Source organism: Callorhinchus milii, unplaced genomic scaffold, assembly GCF_018977255.1.
Source record: "Callorhinchus milii isolate IMCB2004 unplaced genomic scaffold, IMCB_Cmil_1.0 Scaffold20, whole genome shotgun sequence".
In the NCBI taxonomy this organism is placed as follows: Eukaryota; Metazoa; Chordata; class Chondrichthyes; order Chimaeriformes; family Callorhinchidae; genus Callorhinchus; species Callorhinchus milii.
In genome coordinates this window covers 9,407,764-9,431,425 of record NW_024704761.1, presented here as the reverse complement: position 1 = coordinate 9,431,425, position 23,662 = coordinate 9,407,764, and the positions used below count along the sequence as shown (strand labels likewise).

The 23,662-nt window shown below is 42.9% G+C and overlaps 1 protein-coding gene across 1 annotated transcript; it reads left to right on the top strand.

Annotated features, from left to right (window-relative positions):
• The first annotated feature begins 9,128 nt into the window (after nt 1-9,128).
• Nucleotides 9,129-22,987, top strand: LOC103175445 (probable ATP-dependent RNA helicase DDX41). The gene is made up of 17 exons (XM_007888496.2): nt 9,129-9,242; nt 10,106-10,195; nt 11,449-11,608; nt 12,295-12,369; nt 13,391-13,451; nt 13,696-13,832; nt 14,238-14,310; nt 14,796-14,949; nt 15,908-16,044; nt 17,064-17,226; nt 17,880-18,011; nt 18,768-18,839; nt 19,321-19,417; nt 19,635-19,784; nt 20,162-20,233; nt 20,774-20,884; nt 21,191-22,987. The coding sequence occupies exons 1-17, from the start codon at nt 9,195-9,197 to the stop codon at nt 21,325-21,327; spliced, it is 1,869 nt and encodes a 622-aa protein (XP_007886687.1). The 5' UTR covers nt 9,129-9,194; the 3' UTR covers nt 21,328-22,987.
• The last annotated feature ends 675 nt before the right edge of the window (nt 22,988-23,662 follow it).

The window sequence follows — 23,662 nt, the reverse complement described above, 5'->3', positions numbered from 1 at the left end:
GTGCGTTTCTGGTGTTAGACGTTGTCTTCAGTAATGATGCTACAATTGGAATTCTTGACCTGGTGACTTTGTTGCTGAACAAATAGTCATTAAGTCACATTCTTATGTCACAATAGGATCCCAAATCAGCTTAGTAACAGTCTGGAACTGGAAATCTTGTTCTGTTGTATGCTTAAGGTTCTGGCGTTGGTCACACCAGCCCGGAGTCAGTTCAGTAATGAAGAGCTCAGGCTGACACCCACTAACAAATGTCCAAGATGTACTCTAGCGCTGGTGCTTATGATATTGTCCAGGTCCTGGGCAAGGGGACGTTTGGAGAAGTGGCCAAGTGCTGGAAGAGAAACACGGGACAATACGTTGCGATAAAAATCCTTAAAAATGACGCTGACAGAAAACGAATCGCCAGGTACGAATTGAAAATGTTACGAATCTTGAAAACCGTGGACCCGGATGAGTTTCATTTGGTTCGTTTTTTTGAGTATTTCAGCGACGACGCCAAGTTTTATCTCGTCTTCGAACTCCTGGAGAAGAACCTGTTTGAGTTTCAGAAAGAGAACAATTTTTCCCCTCTGCCCGTGCAACACATTCGCACCATCACGACCCAGCTGTTGCGTGCTCTGCAGAAGATGAACGATCTCTCACTCATCCACGCGGACATAAAGCCAGAAAATATCATGATTGTCGATCAGATGCAATATCCTTTCAGAGTCAAAGTGATTGATTTTGGTTCAGCCAGCGTACTGCAGGACATTCAACAAGTGAAGCGTATGTAGTCGTTTGCATCGGCTCTCTTTGAAGTATTTTCAAGTGTATCTGTCTCTCTTTGTCTTTCCCTGTGGTGTCCTCCCGATGTGAAAGGCGCTATATAACGCAATTTGGTGTTGTTGTGGCTCAACAATAATTTACTTTCGTATCATGCCTTTCACGTAAAATAAATGTCTTGAAGCACTTTATGGAGTGTGAGTAGTTAGAAATAAAGTGAATGTGGTTTTGGGGAAGCAATGGTGGCAGATAATTTTCACTGACAAGGTCCCACATACCATAATCAGATGAGTAAGTAGCTGATTAATTTGAACCTTTGGGCTCCATTTGGATACAAAGCTAATATTAATTAAGATAATTGGGAAATTGTGGTGGGGTCTCTTAACACCAAAGGGCAGGCAAGACCTAAATTAATGTATTTGACATAAGTTGCATGACATTTAAATTTGTACGTCACAGTCAATTTGAGCGCAACAATGTCCGACAAACAGCCGTGAAGTGAATGACCAATCTTACATTCTTGCATGTGATAGACTGCCATACTGTGTCCAAGGGTACTCTCACCTTGTCATGCTAGTGTCTATGTCCTGGCCAAAATCCAAAAAGCTTGACAGCAAATGTCAGCCAAAAGCTTCACAGGAATTTCACCTATGCCTCCGACACTGTGACAAACGAGATGAGCAACTATTACATGATACCCAGAAATCATGGGGCATTCCTCATTTCCATCTGATATACCTTATAACCTGTACATAAATCCATAACAAAAATACAACTGTTTGACCTTCACTGCATGAAATCTTCTTTGAACCATGATAGATGGATCTCATGTTTGGAATTAATAACAATAATCCTTCCATTTGATGTAGCGCCTTATCACGTCGCTGAGACACATCAAAGCGCTTCACAGGATGTATTGTAAAAGTGGATTGACTGCGAATGTTGTGGCCGAAATGCGGCAGCCAATTGCACACAGCAATGTCCCACAAACAGTCATGGAGTGATTTACCAATTCTTTTTGGATATGACAAAAATCATCTCTAGAATAAATAGATAGCTGCATGTTTATGCTGATTTTTAACTTCCATTTACCAATAAGTGAAGGATTTCATTTCTCCTTTAAAGGTGCGTATATCCAGTCCAGGTTCTATCGGGCACCCGAAATCCTGCTTGGGCTACCTTTCTGTGAGAAGGTGGACATGTGGTCGTTGGGCTGTGTCATGGCCGAACTTCACCTTGGGTGCCCCCTCTACCCGGGCAACAATGAGTACGATCAGGTCAGATACATCGTGGAAACCCAAGAGCAACCGACAGACCGCTTGCTGAACCTAGGCAGCAAAGCCCATTATTTCTTCAAGAGGAACACCCACCCTCACTCACTGCACGAGTGGCAGCTCAAATCTGTGACCGAGTACCAATCGGAAACACTGGTGCAGCCTCTGGAGACAAGGATATGCATCTTGAAATCACTCGACCAACTTGTGAGAGTCACCTTATTCAAAACTATCTTGCCGGATTCCGAGGTGGTGGCAAGGGTCCACGATTGTAAAAACATGGTGGGACTTCTAAAGAGAATGTTAGCACTGGATTCCCCCGAGCGAATAAGTGCCAGCGCTGCCCTGCTGCACACATTCATCACCATGGAACAGCTGAAGACTAGGCATGGACAATCCGAGTACTGTGAGCTGTCAGTGCAGGGACTCAATGCGGCACTAAAGTACAAAAAACCTGAATTTCGCAGAAGTTACACGGAAACGGATATGTCTCACCCCAAATGTCGCAAACCCACTGAACAAACAGCTCAAGTCATGTCTAAAGGACCAGAAATGGGCCATAAACATCACAAGTCAACTGCTGAATCAACTCAAGTGTTTGTTAAAGGACCACAAATCGATCCAAGATATCACAAACCAATTGACCAAACAAGTCAGGTGATTGCCATAGAGCCCGAGGTTAGTCTGATGATATTCAATCAATTTAAATATAATAATACATCAATTTATATATTACAATATTAATAATAATCCTTGCATTTGATATAGCGGCTTATCACATCTTCGAGATGTCTCAAAACGCTTCACAGTATATACTGTAGAGTGAATTACTGGATATTCCGCCGGCAAAAAGCAAGAGCCAATTGCACACAGCAGTGTCCCACAAACAGTCATTGATTGATGTGACCGATTTATTATTATTATTATTTATTATTTCGGTACTCCAACATTGGTACTACCCTTTTCAATAGCATAGACCTCTGGAGGAGGCTCAAGCAGAGAATTTGGTTCAAAATTGGCCATTTTTAATGAAATAAAAATATCCTGGAAAATTCCTCCTTGTCCCCGAAGCTCGTTGAGTGAGCCTAATGAGAGAACCTGAGCCAGCAGCAACATGAGAGCCTTTCTTAACCAACTTCTATTGCGCTTCCATTGTTGTGAGCAATGTATAACGGGAGCGAATGGGAAGGGATTACTTTATTAGAATGGGAATGAATGCTAAACTTTTACTCTAACATTGAGTTTCCGTATCCTTTCTTAACAGAAGAGGATTAATAAGAGCATGTCCACAAAGGAGATGACAGCACAGCCTAAGGAAGATGTCACTGGGATAGGAAATTTTAACGAATGCACCCAGCCTGAAACACAATCCAAAAGAAGTCCTGCAAAGACACTACATTTGTTACTTGGAGAAGGTCCTAGTGGTGAGATGAAAGACCATGTCCCCATCGGAAATTTTCCTCAGGAACCCATTAAAACCACAGAGGTCTGGGCCCATCACCACAGGCAAGCTGGCAAGATTATCTCCAAACGCTGTGACTCACAGAGCACCATCAGTTTGCCATCGTTAATATCCCATGCTGAATCACCAGATCAGCGGCTTCACATCGATGACTTAAAAGCTGAGGGGAAAGGTGGGAATTATTTTGGAATAAGTGATAAGAGATTTTACATTTACAATTATTATTACCGTACATGTATTGTCTTTGTTTCCTACATACACTCTCTTCAAGTGGGCAGGCCAACAACGTGCTCCCAATGCATTGCCAATGCTGCTCGTTTAACCAGCACAAGGGGTTGGAGGGTAAGGATGCAGCAAGTTTGACATCCTCACATATTGTCCAATTTTCCTTCCAGGTTTTGGGGCCAAAAGGTTGCCTTGGGCAACGTGTGGGTCTGTTTGTGTGGCTTGTTTTTCAGCACACAATAGCAGCAACAAACAATGAATGATTTTAAGCTAATGTTTCAGGTTGATGATCTTTCTTTCGTTCCTCTCTCCATAGATGCTGCCTGACCGGCTGTGTGTTCCCAGCGACTTCTGTTTTTATTTCAGTGTTCCAGCATCTGCAGTATTTCGCCTTTTGTTTAATGAATTATTGTGTTGCGCTGTTGACTATAGGCTAAACTATCAATATGTTTTCCAATGTTTTGCCAGTTGGAGGGTAGCAAACATTTTTCATCTACTTAATTTATTTTTCCAGAACGTTTTACCCCCCAAAAAGTGAAGATATCAATCTAGAAACTAATATTACTGGTAGATTGCAGAGTCAGGGTCAGGGTCATAAAAGGTGATTTGTGTTACAGTGTAAAATTGATATGATATCAGTGTTCATTCATGATAATGTGATTTTCATTTGTTAGGAAACAGAATGAATATCTGTCAAGCAAAAATAATTCCTGCGTCTAACCAGTGAGTAGAAAAAAATATCAATTTTGAAAATGGTTGGTATGTATTTGAAAACTTTTTGGTAATAGAATTTTTCTGTAAAATCAGAAATAATATGATGCTGCCCATAATCTAGAAAGAGGGAATATTTCTCTAGATTTTTTAATTGAGAAACTATAATACGTTATAAAAGATGATAGTACTCAAACATCTAAATTAAAACTGAAACAAAAGTAACTTATACACAGGATTTAAACATTTTGTCAATCCAGTTAAACAATTATCGCATACATTGTCTATCTTTTTTTTGAGAATTGCCTCACCTCTGATTCCAAGCTATAAATTACAATTTACATTCATATCACATCTTTTATGTCAGAAGGACATCCCAAAGCGCTTCGCAGGATTTTACTGTGAAGTGTAATGAGTGTATATTTGTAGACAAACACAGCAATCAATTTACACAAAATAAGTGGCCATTTTATAAATTTGGGGATTGTTGGTCAAGATACTGGGAAAATTTCCCTATTGTGCTATGTTTTTTTATACTTAAGAGAGGTTCATCTGAAATTCTGAACAGAATTGCAATATTAACGAGCTAAGTTCAACTAATTATGTGCAGTTTGGTTAGAAACTATAAATACATTACATTTTTGAAAACATTTTGCTTTTAATCACCTTTGTATCATTATTCTACAGATCTCTCAATCCAAGACCTGATGTTATATCTGTTGAAGATTTGGCTCAGGGGAATATGATCAAAAACTGTTGTCTGAAGCTGAAGAGCCGTAAGATGGTCAGTCATTATCCTGAATCAATATAGCCAGCTTCCTGCGTGGTAGGAAGTAACACAAGTAGTCCTTCACTTCCAAAGTTTACTGTCTAAACTATGCTGCAATAGGAGTGGATGGGGGGAGTGCTCTGGACTGAAATGTGTACTGGAGAGCTAGTTCATTCTCTGCTGCATTGGGAGGATCTTGGGTTGAAGGCTGTGGGAGTTCTCATTTTCGTGGTTAAAACCTGAGGATTTACATTAAGTGTAATTCATCAATTTGACCCAAAATTTCATTTATTCATTTTGTTTTTAGAAACTAAAAGTTGATGTCAGGATATCGTCAACAGAAAGCCACGTTGGAGACGTTGAAGAGAGAAGAAATGAAAACAAGTGAGTAACAAAACTGGAACTGATTTCAAAGACAGGGGAGAGTCTTTGGATATATATGTCTTGGTTATCCAAAGGTCCACTATATATGATTGCTAGCCTGGTCAATCCGACTTGGTAAATTTACTCATTGATTTATTTGTTTCTCAAAGGGAGATGAGGACCATTTCTTGCCTACCTAACTTTTGGAGAAGAAACAAGACAAATGACACTACAGAAAAAGAGGTAAACAGATTGAGCATTAATCTTGAGGAAAAAAGGATACGGGCAGATCTGTTGCAAATGATGTTCCATGTAGATAAATTTATCATTTTATCATTTTGAGAAGAACATGGGGTGAAAATACAGATGACACAATAACATTTTCAAAAGAGTGGAAAAGAATAGATACACATGTCTATAAAAGTAGAACTGCAGGTGGAAAAAGCCATGAATAAGGTGCACAAGATATTAGATTTTATAGGTAGGGTAAATAAGATGATGTTAAACCCAAATAATTTATTGTTTGGGCTACAGCTTCAAGTTTTGATACAATAACAATAATCAATGAATGTGAGAAAAGGTGTGAAAGAGGGGTTTGGAAGCTAGGGGTGAGAGGACAAACACTTGTTGTGTGACAAACCTTTGCTTATACCCTGACCAGGAGTTCCTGAGGTGCTAGAGAAGAAGCTCCCAGATATGGTAACAGTGTTCCAGTTATCAACAAACATATGGTTTCTTCTCATATTGAGAAGAAAATAAGAAAAAGTGGAAGTTAAGCTTTTGGTGTTAGCTTCAACAAGATATATGACCATTCCATTTGGGATCAGTGGGTTAAAACCTTTAGATTATAGACAATTACAGGCTTGAATTGCCCATATCTATCCTGGGTTCACTGCTCTCTCAGCCAGGACTGGAATTGGGGCACTACAATTAGCTTCAGTAACTGAGGAAGTCTACAATGGTCAATGGATGATTTACCTGGCATGATCTCGGCTCTGCAATTCTCACTTCTGGGACAATATTAGGACTCCAAAGTGATGTCATTTTCTCTCTCTCACATGCTTTGGAGTCAGGATTGTGGATCCCTATCTGTATCACAAAGACTCCTGTCTGTACTTGTGAATCCTCACATGGTGAGCGATCTTATACAGTCAATTCACTTTACAGTATATGTGAAGTGCTTTGAAAAGTCTAGAAGACGTGATAAGACACTATATCAAATGCAAGGATTATCATTATTATGCGTTTGAGTAGAGCAAACATCTTCCCCAAAGAATACATGTAGAGAATTGTAGTAATGATCTTACATTAAAATTTTAGATCTTTTAGTTGAACTGTATAAATGATGGGATAACCTCATTGCCTAATAACGTTCCTTCATAGGATAGACAGGGAACTAGGCTGAATCCCAGCTCTAGTAAGATTCCCACATCTGGGTGATGTGGATGATTGGAAGCCCATTTGAAGTAACAGGTCTGTTGAGAACCCCTTGGTGAAGAGAGATAGGCCATAAGTGGCCTCTGGACTGCTATGAATATCACTGCATGACTCAGTGACTCAATATTGCATGACTCATCAGGTTTTTGTATTTCTTTGACAGGACAGATGCAGCTGAGGGAAGAACACAAAACGGGAATAATGTTAGTGTATAGGTTAAGGCGGTAAAAGTGTAATTTTTATAGTTATATTTGTATTCTATCCATTCTGTTTTCAAAGTAATCAATAAAATGTTGAATATGCCGATAGAGCCGAGTGGTTTGTTAATTTATACATTTTGAATAGAAATTGAAGTACTCTGTGTATTGCAGACAAAGACGGGACGCACAGCGTAGTGTGGCTTTGGCAATCTCCATTCACTGAGTTGATGTTAGATGTGCAGCATCTGGCGAAAGTAAATACATCTAACTCATTAGCTCAAGCAGACTTCCTTCATCGCTCTATCGCAGACACCCTCCAATGCACCCTATTGCGTCAGTCCCACTGTTACACTAACCATACATGTGGGCCTTTGGCCGGGAAATTTGTCGTCCGATTCAACTGATGGCAGATTTTATTGGGCTGATCTACAGATCAAAAAGTGTTGTCTTGCAAAGCTATTCACGTTATCCCCAGTTTAACCCCTCCGCAGAAAAGGGCAAAGGTGAGAACTAAACATTTAACAAGAGCGAAACGACTGCTTAAAGCTGAGGCAAAGCTGAAAGTGAAGACTTTCAGCTTTCTCCTCAGGATGTAAGGAATTATTATTACTGTATTATAATAATAATAATAATAATGCTTGCATTTAGAGGGCGTTATATAAATGTAAGTTGTCGGGTGTGCTAAAGGTACCAGCCTCTGGCTGGGTTTCTCCCCCCGCACTTTCTCCCCGCCCTCCCTCCACTTTCTCCCCCCACACTTTCTCCCCTCCCTCCCTCCCCCCCACTTTCTCCCTCCCTCCCTCCCCCACTTTCTCCCCTTCCTCCCTCCCCACACTTTCTCCCCTCCCTCCCTCCACTTTCTCCTCCCTCCCTCCCTCCCCCACACTTTCTCCCCTCCCTCCCCCCACACTTTCTCCCCTCCCTCCCTCCCCCACACTTTCTCCCCTCCCTCCCCCCCACTTTCCCCCTCCCTCCCACACTTTCTCCCCTCCCTCCCCCACACTTTCTCCCCTCCCCCCCACTTTCTCCCCTCCCTCCCTCCCCCACTTTCTCCCCTCCCTCCCCCCCCACACTTTCTCCCCTCCCTCCCTCCCACTTTCTCCCCTCCCTCCCTCCCCACACTTTCTCCCCTCCCTCCCCCCCCCACTTTCTCCCCTCCCTCCCCCCCACACTTTCTCCCCTCCCTCCCACACTTTCTCCCCTCCCTCCCCCCCACACTTTCTCCCCTCCCTCCCTCCCACACTTTCTCCCCTCCCCCCCCACTTTCTCCCTCCCTCCCCCCACACTTTCTCCCCTCCCTCCCCCCCCCACACTTTCTCCCCTCCTCCCTCCCACACTTTCTCCCCTCCCTCCCTCCCCCCACACTTTCTCCCCTCTCTCCCCCCCCCCACACTTTCTCCCCTCCCTCCCTCCCACACTTTCTCCCCTCCCTCCCTCCCCCCACACTTTCTCCCCTCTCTCCCCCCCCCACACTTTCTCCCCTCCCTCCCTCCCCCCACACTTTCTCCCCTCCCTCCCCCCCCACTTTCTCCCCTTCCTCCCTCCCCCCCACACTTTCTCCCCTCTCTCCCTCCCCCCACACTTTCTCCCCTCCCTCCCTCCCACACTTTCTCCCCTCCCTCCCTCCCCCCACACTTTCTCCCCTCTATCCCCCCCCCACACTTTCTCCCCCACATTCCCCCCTCCTCCCTCGGTTGCTAGGAGAGACCCAAGGGACCGGTTGCCAATGAAGTGACAGAGCGCGGTTGGCGCGGAGCCTGGTGCGCGGCGGCCGCCCGCCCAGAGAGACCCCGGCCCCTCACCTCCGCCACCCCGCCATGACGGGTGGTTGCCATGGTGAGAGTCAACGGCCGTCACGACAGGAAGCGCTTCGTTTTGCGTCATCACAACCGCGACGACGTCACGCGACGCCGGGACTCGCCGGAAGTGCGTCACGGGCCGACCGGACGTGGTGTTGGTGGTGTGTGTGTTTTTTGGGGGGGGAGAGAGACATGGAGCCCGAGCGAGGCGGCCGAGAGCGGTACAGAGCTGAGGGGAAGGTGAGCATCAGGGCTGTGGGTATTTGTGAGACGGGGTGAAGGAAGGAGAAGGGGGTGTGTTGGTGGAGGGAGAGGGAGGGAGGGAGAGAGGGGGGTGTTAGTGGAGGGAGAGAGGGGTTGAGGGAGGGAGGGAGAGGGGGGGGTGTTGGTGAAGAGAGAGAGGGGTTGAGGGAGGAAGAGAGGGGGTGAGGGAGGGGAGGGGGGTGTGTTGGTGGAGGGGAGAGGGGGTAAGGAAGGAATGGGGGTTGTTGGTGGAGGGGAGAGGGGGTGAAGGAGGGAGGGAGAGAAAGGGTGGGGAGGAGGAAGGGAGGGGGTGTTGGAGGAGGGAGAGGGAGGGGGGAGTGTGTGGCGAAGAGGGGTGAGGGGAGGAGTGGGGGAGGGTGAGGGAGTGAGAGATGGGGTGATGGAGGGAGACAGGGTGGTGAGCGAGAAGAGAGGGGGTTGAGGGAGATGAGAGGAGGAAAGAGGGAGAAGCGAAAGAGATGTTAGTGGTGGGGGAGAGGGGAGAGAAAGATAAGTGAGCAGGAGGTGAGCACTCAGCATCCAGTACTTGCTGACTGCCCTACGCTGTAGGGACTGCAGTTGCGGAAGGAAAGTGCATCAGATGCTGTTTAATTACTTTGCAAGTATTTGACAGAAGAATGCTTTTAGCACAGAAACAGGGCTTTGTGCTGATCATGCCTGTGCTAGTGGTTTCCTCCACATCAACCAATCTAACGTGGTCCTAATCCCACAATCATTTGCTCCTCTTGTCTTAATATTCTTCCCTTTGAGTTTCTATTTTGCTGCCTTCAGATGTAACCTCACAAAGCTTTATTATGCACGGTTACTGAGGATGTTTTACACATTTTTCTCTTTTGCAGCGTTCGCGATCTGACGAGGAGGAGCTGTCTGAGGATTCGGATGACGATTACATTCCATATGTTCCAGTCAAACAGAGAAAGCAGCAGATGGTAAATAGTGATTATGGGCTAGTTACTGCTTTTTGTCACTGTTTCAGTGAATGCTGTGTTGGTTTAACTGTTTCACTCATTAGCCAGTAATATAATAGGTTTGACTATCCTCTTGGGATTGGGGGAGGTTTGTTCTGTTTGGGGCAGAGCAGGCTCCGAAGTGTTGTGTCTGGCATTGGAATGTTAGCATTGAGTCGATCATCAATGGCAGTCTTGGAAATTCAGTTCCTGAGCCAGGTAGATCCACAGAACTGCCAAGAACTGTTGATGACAGAACAACCAGCCTGGTTTGTCGGTAGAACTTGGAGAAGCAGATCAAGTCACGAGGGGAAAAGGTTCTTTTTACTCAGCTCGTGTTAACCTTGCAAGCCAAAGCCTCAATTGGCAGGTGTTTTACCCGAGGAAGGTTGCCATGCCAGGCCACACTGATTTTAAACTGATTAAGCTCCAGCAGTACCTAATGCACATTGTAGGGTTTCCAAAACTGTGCAAATCTGTGCCTAATATTTCCTATTATTGAGTGAGCAAGATGCTCATTTTTTTTATCTTATTAATTTTAGTTGTGGTTGCCTTATGATCTAGACATAACGAGACTGTCCTGCCATTGCTATTTCAAGGAAACATAGGCTTTTTCCTGATTATCCAGTCTTATGTCTTCTAATCCAAATTTACCGCCAAATTCAAAATAAATTAATTTCTACTCAATTATATTTAGCAAAGCTTTGAGACTTTTGTAAAGTGCTACAAAAATGCAAATTATTATTGTTCTACTTCTTAAAACATATAAGATTTGAAAATTGAATGCTACAGTTCACAGATCATAAGCTTCCCTAGTTATTCTGGGCAACAAATTAGACCTTTACTTCCTATACTGTTGTGTAGTTCTTCAAAAGTAATTTTGACGATTGCAGTATCGTCAGAATCTAGCTGAAAGATATTGTAACCGTCATAATTAGAATAATAATCTTTGCATTTGATATAGCTCCTTATCTCGTCTTCAAGACTTGTCAAAGGCCTTCACAAACTATACTGTAATCCCAGGATACATGCTAGCATGGAGATCATAGAATTATACAGCACAGAAGGAGGCCATTCGACCCATCGTATCTGTGCCGGCTCTTTGAAAAGAGCTATCCAAATGAATTCCATTCCCCCGCTCTTTCCCCATAGCCCTGCAAACTTGTCCTCCCCATGTAGATGCGGAGATGTATTATTTGGATCTCTAGTCCTGACCATTTCACTGTGTGTCTAAGGTGGAGAAGCTGATGCGGATGCGGAGGAAAGGAGCACTGGACGATGACCAGAGGGACAGTGGCAGTGATTACAGGGAGGATGATGGGGATGGGCCACTTGGACCCCGATCCAATATCAGCCTGCTGGACCAGCATCAGCAGCTGAAGGAGAAGGCTGAAGGTACAGTATTGCGATGCTGAGAATGTAATAATAATAATAATCCTTGCATTTGATATAGCGCTTTTCACGTTGGGAGGACGTCCCAAAACGCTTCACAGAACACACTGTAAAGTGAATTGACTGTATATTTGTGGGCGAACGCGGCAGCCAATTGCGCACAGCAATGTCCCACAAACAGTCGTAGATTGAAAATGACCAATTTATTATTGTTTTTTGTTTTTTGGAGGGATTATTATTAGGCTCTGTGTGGAGTAAGGAAACTTGCCCAAGGTTTCGCCCTCTGCCTGGAATTGAACTCAGGTCTCTCACTTGAAAGCGAGTGCTCTAACCACTGAACTACAGGACTCCACAATGTACTGCCAACAATGTGGTTAGGTTTACTGCACATGCATGCATAACCAGTGTGAAGTTACCTTCCATCCATAATAAAGAGGGGCCAAAATCTTCCTTGTCCCGAGCAGGCAATTGAAATTAGTGGAAAATTGGGATTCAACTGGATGTGAACAATGGCAGAGAATTGAATCATAGAAGTAGGTTGAGGGCAGAGAGACAGGAGCTGGGTTGGGGCATCAGGGGAGGCTGGAGAAAGAATGGGGGTAGCTGGCGTTATATTTTTATGTTTTTAAACAAAATTGAAATTTGTAAGCACATCTCTTTGACAAGCTCTTGCTGATTTTGTTTAATAGCACGTAAAGAATCCGCCAAAGAAAAACGGCTGAAGGAAGAAGAAAAAATTCTGCAAAGCGTTGCTGAAGGCAGAGGTTGGTACAGTTTGAATAGACTTCCTGGGAGTAGATAAATCGATTTTTCAAGTCGCCAAAAGACGAAATTTTAATGGGTGAACACAGGAGACATGGGCGTCTGTCACAATTGTCGATTTGCCACTGTTTTGTGTCTTCCAAGTGTGAAACATGTCAACATTTTTTTTAAAAAAAGGAATTGCTCATATTATCCATTGACAATCAGAAAACATGAGTCGATTTGCACCTCTCCTAGGTATAGATATTGCACTGATCGGAAGAGGTTTCTTTTATTCTAATTGTGTTTAGTGAGGTGATTGCATGGAGATGAAAGACTTCTTCCCCCTATTGCTGTTGGAGGTAACTGTTGTTCAGTGCCTGACACACACTCCCAAGTGCCGGATTTCAACCTTCCTGAAATTCTCTTTGTTTTCATTGTGAATCTTGCAGTAAGATTCTACTTTATTGTATTGTTTAAAGGCATTTTCTCCTTTTATCAGTCTGTCTGTACTTGTGTTGACTTTTTTTGTAACAGGTTGGCAGTAACAACCCATTATTGCGATTTTTGGTAACATTCTGACCATTCAGCGTGTTTTTGCAGCATGGAGCGTCCCTTTCTGTGGATATTTGCTGTAGAATTTCTGCTGCACAATGTTTCACCCAGTCCTGCTGGGTCTACGTAAAGTAAGAAAAACAAAAGAGATGGCACACATATTGGAGAGATTTAAGATTAAGATGAAATAGAGAATACTATAATCGAATTGAAACCGTGGATGAGGGAACATGGTTGCCAGTAAAGCCAAATGTTTCCCAGGGGGCGAAAGCGTGAACTTTGTGAGGGGTTTGGAAAGGATGTCTCGATACTTTTGGTTGGCCTCTAAATTATCCTTACTCAGACCTGGTGTGTGCAACAGTGAGCGGTTATCCAAGGCTAGCCCACGGTCCCGTCAGCCAGACACTGGCTCTACACTTCTGAAATGATGTGGAATAATGAGTTAGCACAAATCTGGAGTAATAGTTCTGTTGTATATCTCTCTTATAGCTCTGATGTCTGTGAAAGAAATGGCAAAGGGTATAACCTACGATGACCCAATCAAAACTAGGTGAGTGTGCGCCTTTCCTGACGTTCTCTGCATAGCAAGATGTCTGAGGAACTGGAAAAACCTCTAAACTTTGAGCATTTGGATTAAGAGTAGAACTGATTATCGCCGGTGAATTAAAGTTTAAATCTGCATCAGCCTATAGCGATTCCTACCGTACGGTGAGGGGGGGGAAAGATCTGTGGATAGTAATTGATCTTGGTATCGGCTGAGCTAACGACTGAATTTAAAACATTCTCTTTTGCAGTTGGGCACCGCCTCGCTACATCCGCAGCATGCCTGAAGCTCGGAATGAGCGAGTGCGGAAAAAGTACCACATTCTAGTGGAGGGAGAAGGATTGCCATGCCCCGTGAAACATTTCAAGGAAATGAAGTTTCCAGCAGGTGTGTGAGAACAAACTGTACATCCTGCTTCAGCCTTGAACTAATAGAATGGCGGAACAGGCTCGAGGGGTTGGATGGCCTACTCCTGTTCCTATTTTCCTTTCCTTCAGTTGGGTGGGAGAGAGAACTGCGTGTTCTCCCTCCCCCATGAAGAGGTTAGCTGTGTGTGTGTGTGTGTGTGTGTGTGTGTCTGTGTGTGAGAAGAGAGAAAATGCTTAAATGGTCTGTGATTAGCTTCTCCCCAGAGTAATACGAGTATGGGCATCCGACCATTCTCTGTTCTGACTTAAAGCTTCACAGTGATAATGATGCTAATGAGTATGCGCAATAAACTTGTTTCTAATATTACTGTGAATCGGGGATTCCCTATTGCATGTAACATGTGAGCACTATTTCTCTTTCCAGCAATTTTGAAAGGACTGAAGAAGAAGGGGATTTTACATCCGACACCCATTCAGATCCAGGGAATTCCTACTGTGTAAGTCCTATTTATGTGCTCTTGTCTGCTGGTGACCTGTGCACTCTCTACTCTCCGTTCTTTATATTTATACTTCACACTCGGATTTGTATGTGTGCCGAAGAGTTCATTCGTAGTTTATTTGTGTGTTGCAGGTTTAGGTCTCATAAGCTACTCCCACATCATTTGTGCCAATCCGAGAGTTTTGTTTCTGTTCTGTTTATATATGACCGTACTTTCGGTCACCCTCCTTTCCCCACCCCCAGCTTGGATCCAAAGCACTGATTGTCCACTGCCTTGGGACGTCCTCCTGACGTGAAAGGCATTTTTACTGAATTAACGTCAAAATTCTTAGCGTAGCGAGTGATAAGCTCACTGAAGAATCACTACAGGAAATGGTGAAGGTCTGTAATAGAGCAGAAACCCAACTCATTAGTACAAGGAGAGAATCAGTGACTTATTTGTTGAGATTGTGTTGAATATTCTCATAAGCTTGTATATTGCAGGTTGGCAGGCAGAGACATGATTGGCATTGCGTTTACTGGCTCTGGGAAGACACTTGTGTTCACCCTGCCCATGATAATGTTCTGCTTGGAACAGGAGAAGAGGTTGCCATTCTCCAAAAGAGAAGGTCCTTATGGGCTTATCATTTGTCCATCTGTAAGTACAATTCTACTAATTACATCTGCATATACTGATTATTAACCGCCTTGCTTTTATTTGTACTTAATAATGGAAGGAATATCCATACAGAGCCAAAATAGTTATTTATATAATTATAACAATAAAAATACAGAATATAACAATTAAAATAAACAGTCCGAGGATTGTGGTTTAGGAAACTACAAAGTCTTAATTTACAGGGAGAGCTTTGAGCTGGTTTAAATCTTAAGAATTCTTGTGGACGTAAAACTGATTTCACTATTTGACCCGTCATAGTGCTTGTTGACCTTTCGATTACGGAAACTCCCTCCTCATCGGCCTTCCCTTCGAAGGCTGCAGATCATCCAAAACTCTGTAGCTCCGTGACCCAATCACTCCCACCCTCGCCCGACTTCACTGGCTCCCCATCCCCCAGAGGATTGAGTTCAAGATCCTCGTCCTCACTTTCAAGGCCATCCATACTTCTCTGACCTGCTGACTGCCTACCAACCTGCTCACTCCCTCCGTTCAGCAGGCTCCGGTCTGCTCCATATCTGCTGCCCGACCCGCCCTCCCATGGGTGGCCGGGCTTTCAGCCTCTCTGCCCCCACACTCTAGAACTCCATCCCACGGTCCCTTGGCCTCGCTTCCTCCCTTGGCTCCTTCAAGGCCGGTCTCAAGACCTTTCTCTTTGACCGTCCCTTTGGTCTCCCTCCCACCGCTTTGCCTTCCCTCACCCCAACACCACCTCTCCCCCATGCTTGGGCCCCGACACCTGACTGTTCAGCGCTTTGGGACGTCCTCCCAACATGAAAGACGCTCTATAAATATAATTTTGTTGTTGTTGTTTGCAGCTCAAAATCACTCCCATCTGAGATTGTAGATTAGACGCTATTGGAATTACGCTTTTCGAATCGCAGTGTGTTTGTGGGTTGATCACAGTCTGATGTAACCAGTGGATTTTCCATCTGTGCAGAGAGAGTTGGCGAGACAGACTCACGGTATTATTGACTATTACTGCAGACTGTTGGAAGAGGACGGGTCTCCTCAGCTTCGCTGCGCGCTCTGTATCGGTGGTATGTCAGTCAAGGAGCAGATGGAGGTTGTCAAACGGTAGGTGCTGTTTGAGCAATTGGGTTTGAATCCTTCCATTGCATGAACTGCTTAAAGAAAACACAACTGAGTGAATGTTTCATTGCCATATAATAGTTGTTAAACCTATACAAGTTTATGCAGAATAATGGACCCAGCCAAAAGCAGAATAATAATAATAATAATCCTTGCATTTATATAGCACCTTATCGAGACGTCTCAAAGCGCTTCACAGAATATACTGTAAAGTGAATTGACTGTATATTTTATGGGCGAAATAGTCTCTTCTCAACTCCTCCTGCATTTACCTTTGGAAATGTGTCATACCCGTGGTATCTTACACTCTCAACTGTGATGCCTACCATTGTTGAACAGCCGGCTGACACTGATTATTAGGTTCACACGCGCAGAATAGCATTTGAAGGTGGCCGAGGAAGAGTCACCCAGCTTGAAATCAAAAGAATGTTTGCCAACGATCCAACAATCTTTCTCTGAGACCCTTTCAAAAACAGGATCGGAAAATAGAAATGTTTGATTGGCGCTTTCTACATCGTGGTCACTCAATCCACGACTGTTTGTGGGACGCTGCTGGGCGCAGTTGGCTGCTGCGTTTCGCCCACAAAAATATAATCAATTCACTTTGCAGTGCATTCTGTTAGGCACTGAGATGTCTCGAAGATGTGATACGGGCTATATCAAATGCAAGTATTATTATTATCATTGTAGATGCGGTGAGCTGACGTATGTTGGCCGGAGGAAAAATAAAGATTGCTAAGTAAGAACTAAATCTAGCGCTCCCGAGATGCCGTCCGACGTGAAGGACACTATATATATGCAAGTTGTTGAATTGTCATTTAAATGTGCTGTGTTATTTCCCCATTGAGCCTCGAGACGTCTCGATATTATTGACTATTACTGCAGAATGTTGGGAGAGGATTGGTCTCCTCAGCTTCGCTGCGCGTTCTGTATCGGTGGGATGTTGGTCAAGGAGCGTGAAGGGCGCTATACTAGTGTAAACATGTTGTTGGTGATCTCTGCAGCGGTGTGCACATGATGGTTGCCACTCCGGGCCGTTTGATGGATCTCCTGCAGAAAAAGATGGTTAGCTTGGACATCTGCCGCTACCTGTCACTCGATGAGGCTGACAGAATGATTGATATGGGATTTGAGGAGGACATCCGCACAATCTTCTCCTATTTCAAGGTACCAGTTTACTTGAGTGCATGCAGGGGGATATGTGTAGGGCTTGTGAAGCTGTAATTGTGTTTTTTAAGCTTGTAACAGACAAAACTATCAAGAGACTTGCATTGGTACAAATGAGTTGTTTTGAACATCATGCGGAAATTAAAACTGTTGAACACGAGTCCACAGAGCTTGTGTCAGTGACCTACATTTACTCACAAAGGTGCATGCCTCACTCGCCTTACTGCTTGCCTTTGACGTTTCTCCCTATGTCTCCTGAGGGCAATGTCTTGGGCTTGATTACCATTGCTTGGGCAATGGCTGCCTTCTGGTAGAATCATAGCAGTCCACTCACCTCATACTCTCCTTCAACTACAGTGGAGTCCTGTAGCTCAGTGGTTAGAGCACCCGCTTTGCAAGCGAGAGACCTGGGTTCGATTCCCTTATTCCACATGCCTGATAATAATCCCTCAAAAGAAAAACAATAATAAATCGGTCATTTCAATCCACGACGGTTTGTGGGACACTGCTGTGTGCAATTGGCTGCCACGCTTCGCCCACAAATATACAGTCAATTCACTTTACAGTCTATTCTGTGAAGGGCTTTGAGACGTTTAGAAGATGTGAAAAATGCTATGTTAAATGCAAGGATTATTATTATTAATTTTGCACAGGGACAACGGCAGACTCTCCTGTTTAGTGCGACCATGCCGAAAAAGATTCAGAACTTTGCCAAGAGTGCCCTGGTGAAACCTATTACCATTAACGTTGGCCGTGCTGGAGCTGCAAGTCTTGATGTGATCCAGGTAAGTGAGCACAGGTTAAAATTCGTACAGCAATTGCAGATCGGTTGTGTACGTATAGAATCCCCTTGGTTCAGAGCACTGGCAGCTCAACAACAACAACAAAATTACATTGGTATAGCTCCTTTCACGTCGGGTGGACGTCCCAAGACCCTGGACAGACAGAGTTACGGACCCGCGCTGGGGGTTGGCGTCGGGGAGAGCGGGGTGCAGTGGGGGGAAGCTGGGAGATCGAAAGCATGGTCGAAGAAGAGGGCCTTGAGAGGGGTCGTAAAGGTAGCAAGGGAGTGGGTGAGGCAGAGGAACTGCGGGATGGACAGCTCAGATGTCTGGTTCCCTCCAAATCTTTTGCGGAATTTATGACTGTCAAGTCTGCCAGTGAAGAGGTTGAAATAGTTCTCCAGGGAAATGCTGTAAAATACTATACTTCTCTCAGTCAATGTCACTCAGAAACCACATCTCCTGATAAGCTTTCAAAAGAGAAATTTTGGAAAACTTACAAGTAATGTTGATTGGGAACTTTGGTACCTTGATGCTTTTGAAAACAGAGATTGGGAAATGGAAATATCAGGGTGGTACTTTCTCCATTATTATGAGCTGATTTATTTTTCAGTGGTGGGGGTGTGGTAAGAGGAGTAAAAGTTAAGTAAGAACTTAAGTGAATTTTCATTTAAATATGCCTTTTGGTTAACCTTGATGATACTTTTCCTCCAGAATGTTGTGTAAATTAATTGACTGTTTTTCCCGATTTGTGTTCAGGAAGTTGAATACGTAAAAGAAGAAGCAAAAATGGTTTACCTGTTGGAGTGTCTACAGAAGACTCCGCCTCCGGTAAATGTCTTTTCAGTCTCATTCCAGTATTTATTGTGCAATGTTGTCTATGAAATGCAGTCTCTTTACTAAATTAGCAATCAATAATCAGTGTATAAGAGTTTCCTCAATGGCTTAGTGAGTAAAGGCAGCAATAAACTAAACAATTTATAGATTCCAATATGGTTTGTGCTGATTTCAGCTGGGCAGTAGTTGAGCCTCCAAAATTGACCTCAATAAGTCTGAGTTAAGGATATAAAGTTCAGAGAAAGTAATTGCTATCAAGACATTCCTGCTGAAGATGTGTGTCTCGGTGGATGTTGGGTAAGAGTAAATTAGTCTCAGCTGTGAGGTGAGTGGACGAGAAGTGATTGCAGGAGGGAATCCTGATGAATGCTGGCAGTATTCAGCATTTAACTGAGGAATTAAGCTTTTAATCTTTCAGATAGTTCCATCAAAAGACAAGGTAAATATTAATATCTGTGCTTCATCTAACTTCCAGGTGCTGATATTTGCTGAGAAGAAGGCTGATGTGGATGCTATACACGAATACCTGCTGTTAAAGGGTGTGGAAGCTGTCGCTATACATGGAGGAAAAGGTAAGCAAGTGATATAACAAGAACAACTTGGATTTATATAGCGCCTTCCACACCTGACGGCATCTCAGAGCGCTTTACAGTTTAGTATCCCGGGATAAATGGATGAGGGACAGCGACTGGGAATTTATTACCTTGTGATTCAAGCAGCACAGAGCAGCAGATTTATATTAAAAAAATTATGTTTTTGCACTCAATTGTAATGTGATTATTTTTCTAGACCAAGAGGAGCGAACTAAGGCAATTGAAGCTTTTCGAGAGGGGAATAAGGATGTTCTTGTGGCAACTGATGTAGCATCTAAAGGGCTGGACTTCCCAAATATTCAACATGTTATTAACTACGATATGCCTGAGGAGATTGAGAATTATGGTAAGAAAGCCTAGTGGAGATGGGGATGAGTTCATTTGTAGTTAGTTGTATCTGAAAATGTTTACATTGCTGTTGGTGTGATTATATATTCCATCACCATTTAACTATGTGATCTTCTAAAACTAAAATTCTCTCCCAAGTCCAGTGAGTCCAGTGTCCTGGTCTTTATCACCCTTTTAATCTGATGACCCATAAACTGGACATTTCTTGAGCCAACCAGCTGAGCTTATTATGGACAGTGAATGCAGAAGCTGTGACTGGCTATCGGGACCCCATTGCAAAGCGGATTGGGATCTGTGCATCTCAACTACTGCCATATGACAGGGCTGCACTGTATTTTCCTAATGTTTCTAATGTATATATTATACTCAATTCAGTTCACAGAATTGGACGTACTGGTCGATCAGGGAAAACTGGAATAGCCACTACATTCATCAATAAAGCCTGCGGTAAGAAATGTCACTATTGAGACCATGTGCAATATAACAAAATGCATTGTGTGTGTGTGTGTGTGTTATACAAGCTCCCCAGTAAAACTGTGTTATGTAGAGTCAAAGATGTCAAGATCAATGCATTAATTTCAGAACTTAGAATCATGGGGCTGTCATGGAATCATGTAGGCTGTCTTGGAACATTTCTTTCTTGAACAGAGAAAACTGAGGGGTACATGATAGAAGTATTTAAGATTCTCAAGACTTTGTAAAATGTGGATTCGGGGAGATTATTCTGCCGTGTATAAAAATTCAAGAGGGCAACATTTTCAAAATATGGATAACAAAAGAAAGTAGGAATACTTTTGCAAGGTTCATTCGCATTTTGTGCAAAACCAACCAGGGAATTACCTATGAAATCAGAATACCAAAGTTATAAACACCAGAATTGGAATCTTCTTCTCCGAGCAGTTGTAGTGTGATTATTATTTGATGAGAGTTGCTTGCAGGAAATCTCCCTGCTCTCCAGAGGTTTCCTAACAACCTTTTTCTTTGCAGATGAGTCCGTGTTGATGGATCTGAAGGCACTGCTGTTGGAAGCTAAGCAGAAGGTTCCGCCTGTTTTACAGGTCCTTCAAACCGGTGATGAGACCATGCTGGACATTGAAGGTATGTAACTTGTACATCTACTGTGAGAGCTCCTTCATTGGAGACGATTAATTTATGAGGAGAGATTGAACGGCTCGAGGCTTCTAATTATTTCTAGTAGTTGGACATTTTAATAAGGTTGCTGGTGATTTCCTTTTTCATGCACAAATTTCTATGAAGTAGTGTATTTTGTGCGGGAGTGACACTAATACAGAAGGCGATGAGGTTCGTGGAGCCTCTTTTGGAGTTTGCGAAATCATGTTTGTCAAAAATCAAAAACCTGTTACTGCTTTGCGCTTATATTTAAATGACATGTTTTTCTTTCAGGTGAAAGAGGCTGCACTTTCTGTGGTGGTTTGGGCCATCGCATTACGGACTGTCCAAAACTTGAGGCTATGCAGACAAAGCAGGTCAGCAACATTGGCCGCAAGGACTATCTGGCACACAGCTCCATGGATTTCTAATCTCAACTGCAGCAAGTAATCTGAACACATCTATAGATTTACCATTGAGAGGTGATACCCTGCTTATACAGAAAGGACATTCTGCAGCATTCTGTGACTTCTTTAAAGCAATATGCAACCTGAGATCTTCTTGTAATAGTTTGAATGGAACATTGTTTGAAGATATTTTAAACTTTCTAATGTTAGCTATTTCTACCTGAAACCCATTATGATAGATACATCTATTGAAAATAAAGACCATTGTTTTCACACAAAAAAATTCCCCATAGCACTGTCAAGGTCAAATTGCAGCACCACAGATGGGGTGAAAGCTCCAGACTTGCTCTACTTTCTTGGCATTTGAGAGCCTGCAGAATTTGGCAGATTGCTGAATCAGTCTTGCGTTGGGTGCCCGTTTCCTGTAGTTTTTAAAATAATTTGCAGGAACTGAACCACCGGCTTCACGATGTGTTTTAAGAATGTATCAAACTGTGGATGCTCTGAAATTGCAAGGGTGGTGTAAATCTAAACTTGAGTGGTACTTCAACCCCATAGTGTATTAGTACATCAGTGCAATGACCCACTGCTTTTATCAGCAGTGTCACTTTAGGCAACTTGCTGGGCCAAGACAGGACATTCATAAATCCTGGCCAATGCAGAAGAGAAAAGACTTAGATTTATCTTGCAAGACCTGGAAAAATATTGAATCTTAACTATCGAAATTTGCATTTTCAATGAAAGAAAACATAATGGGTCTCGGACTATTTGCTTATGAGATGATTAAATAGGGTATTTTGTGAGTTGCTAAATACACTTGGTTACAGTACTTCTGAGTCAACTTTCAGATACCTTATAACTGGCTGCTCAGTTATGTGAGCAACTCACTCACCTTCACGGTCAAGAAACACTGTCATCATCTGACGCCTACTGCTCACGCCCTGACAAAGATAAGATTGGAAACTTGTAGTTTGAGGGCACTGGAGTAGCAGCGAGGTGATTTAAACTGTTAGGCTGGTTTAACATCCTGTAAATTATTTTAAGAACTCCATTTCTAAACTGGCTGCAGTTGTATGATGCATAAATGATGCCTGTTGGCGTGGTGTGTGGGAGGAACTAATTTCTCCTTACTAACTATTCCCCCAAATCTTATCTCCATAAACCAAACTGTCGTCGTCTTCCGTATCATGGATAATAAGGTAATATTAAAAGAAAAGGCGTCCAGGTACTTTGACCCAGATGTGTCTGTCCCATAATCCCAGAAAGGTCAGAGCATTGTCAGGCTGGAAATTGGCATTCGGTAATGCAGAGACCGTGGTGACCTCTTGAATACTCCATTATAAATGAAGCAAGTCTGACCAAGCCTGTTATCATCATTGTTTGTTCAATTGTTGTAATTTAAGTTTCTTGTTTCATGCTTTTTTTTGCAGAATTTTTTATTTTACAATATTACAGAATCATTACTAAACCATAGGTTTATGAACTACACATAAGCAGCAAGTACTGTTTACTGAATCATTACACCCAAGAGACTTCTATTTTGTAAATAATTTAAGTTGTAAGTTTTCGAGTTACTGCTCTGTTATTATCAAGGTTTATTGTATCCTGTACAATAAAATATCCTGTTTTTCATGTTTATTTTCCCAAAATAAGGATTAAGTAAAGAAACCTTTAATATTTATTGATCTTGATGTTATTTACTGCCAGCTAAAAGCCACATCTTGTGAAAATGGATGTGTGTTGACTGAAGTTGACTTCTTGGGTCTACTCTTAAGGTAGACAGTCTCATACAACAGAATATTAAATGTCTTTTTTTGCATTTTGTGTGCCAATTTAACTACTGTTGCCTAAAACAGCAGTGCATACAGTAGCTTAAAAATCAACAGGGTTTTAAGTAGTTCATTACATCAATCTGAAATGAAACACTCCAACTGTCCTCAGGCTTTCTAGGGAATAAAGGAAAGAAAATGGCCAAGATTCCTATACCTGAATGTGTGATGCAGCAAAAACCTGCAGGAAAGCATTTGTGTGTATGTTTGCTGAGGAGCTCACCTGTGCTCATCAATTAAGGATAAACCTGCCAATAACACTATCCCCCAATAATGGAATAATAATAATAATAATAATAATGGAAGGCTGTTTGAAACTGGCTGTGGAATGTTCCTCTGTCCAACAACTCATATGGAATATTGGTAATTGGTAAAACAGCCACAAAAGTAACATTTTTAATAGCATTGAAATGTCTCAAATCAGTAGATATTGCCGAATTTAGTGACTGTGAATGTATCGGTAAGAAGGTTAATACAAAGCACTGCTTTGAGGGTAATACTGTACATATACATTTGATAACAGTGCTTTT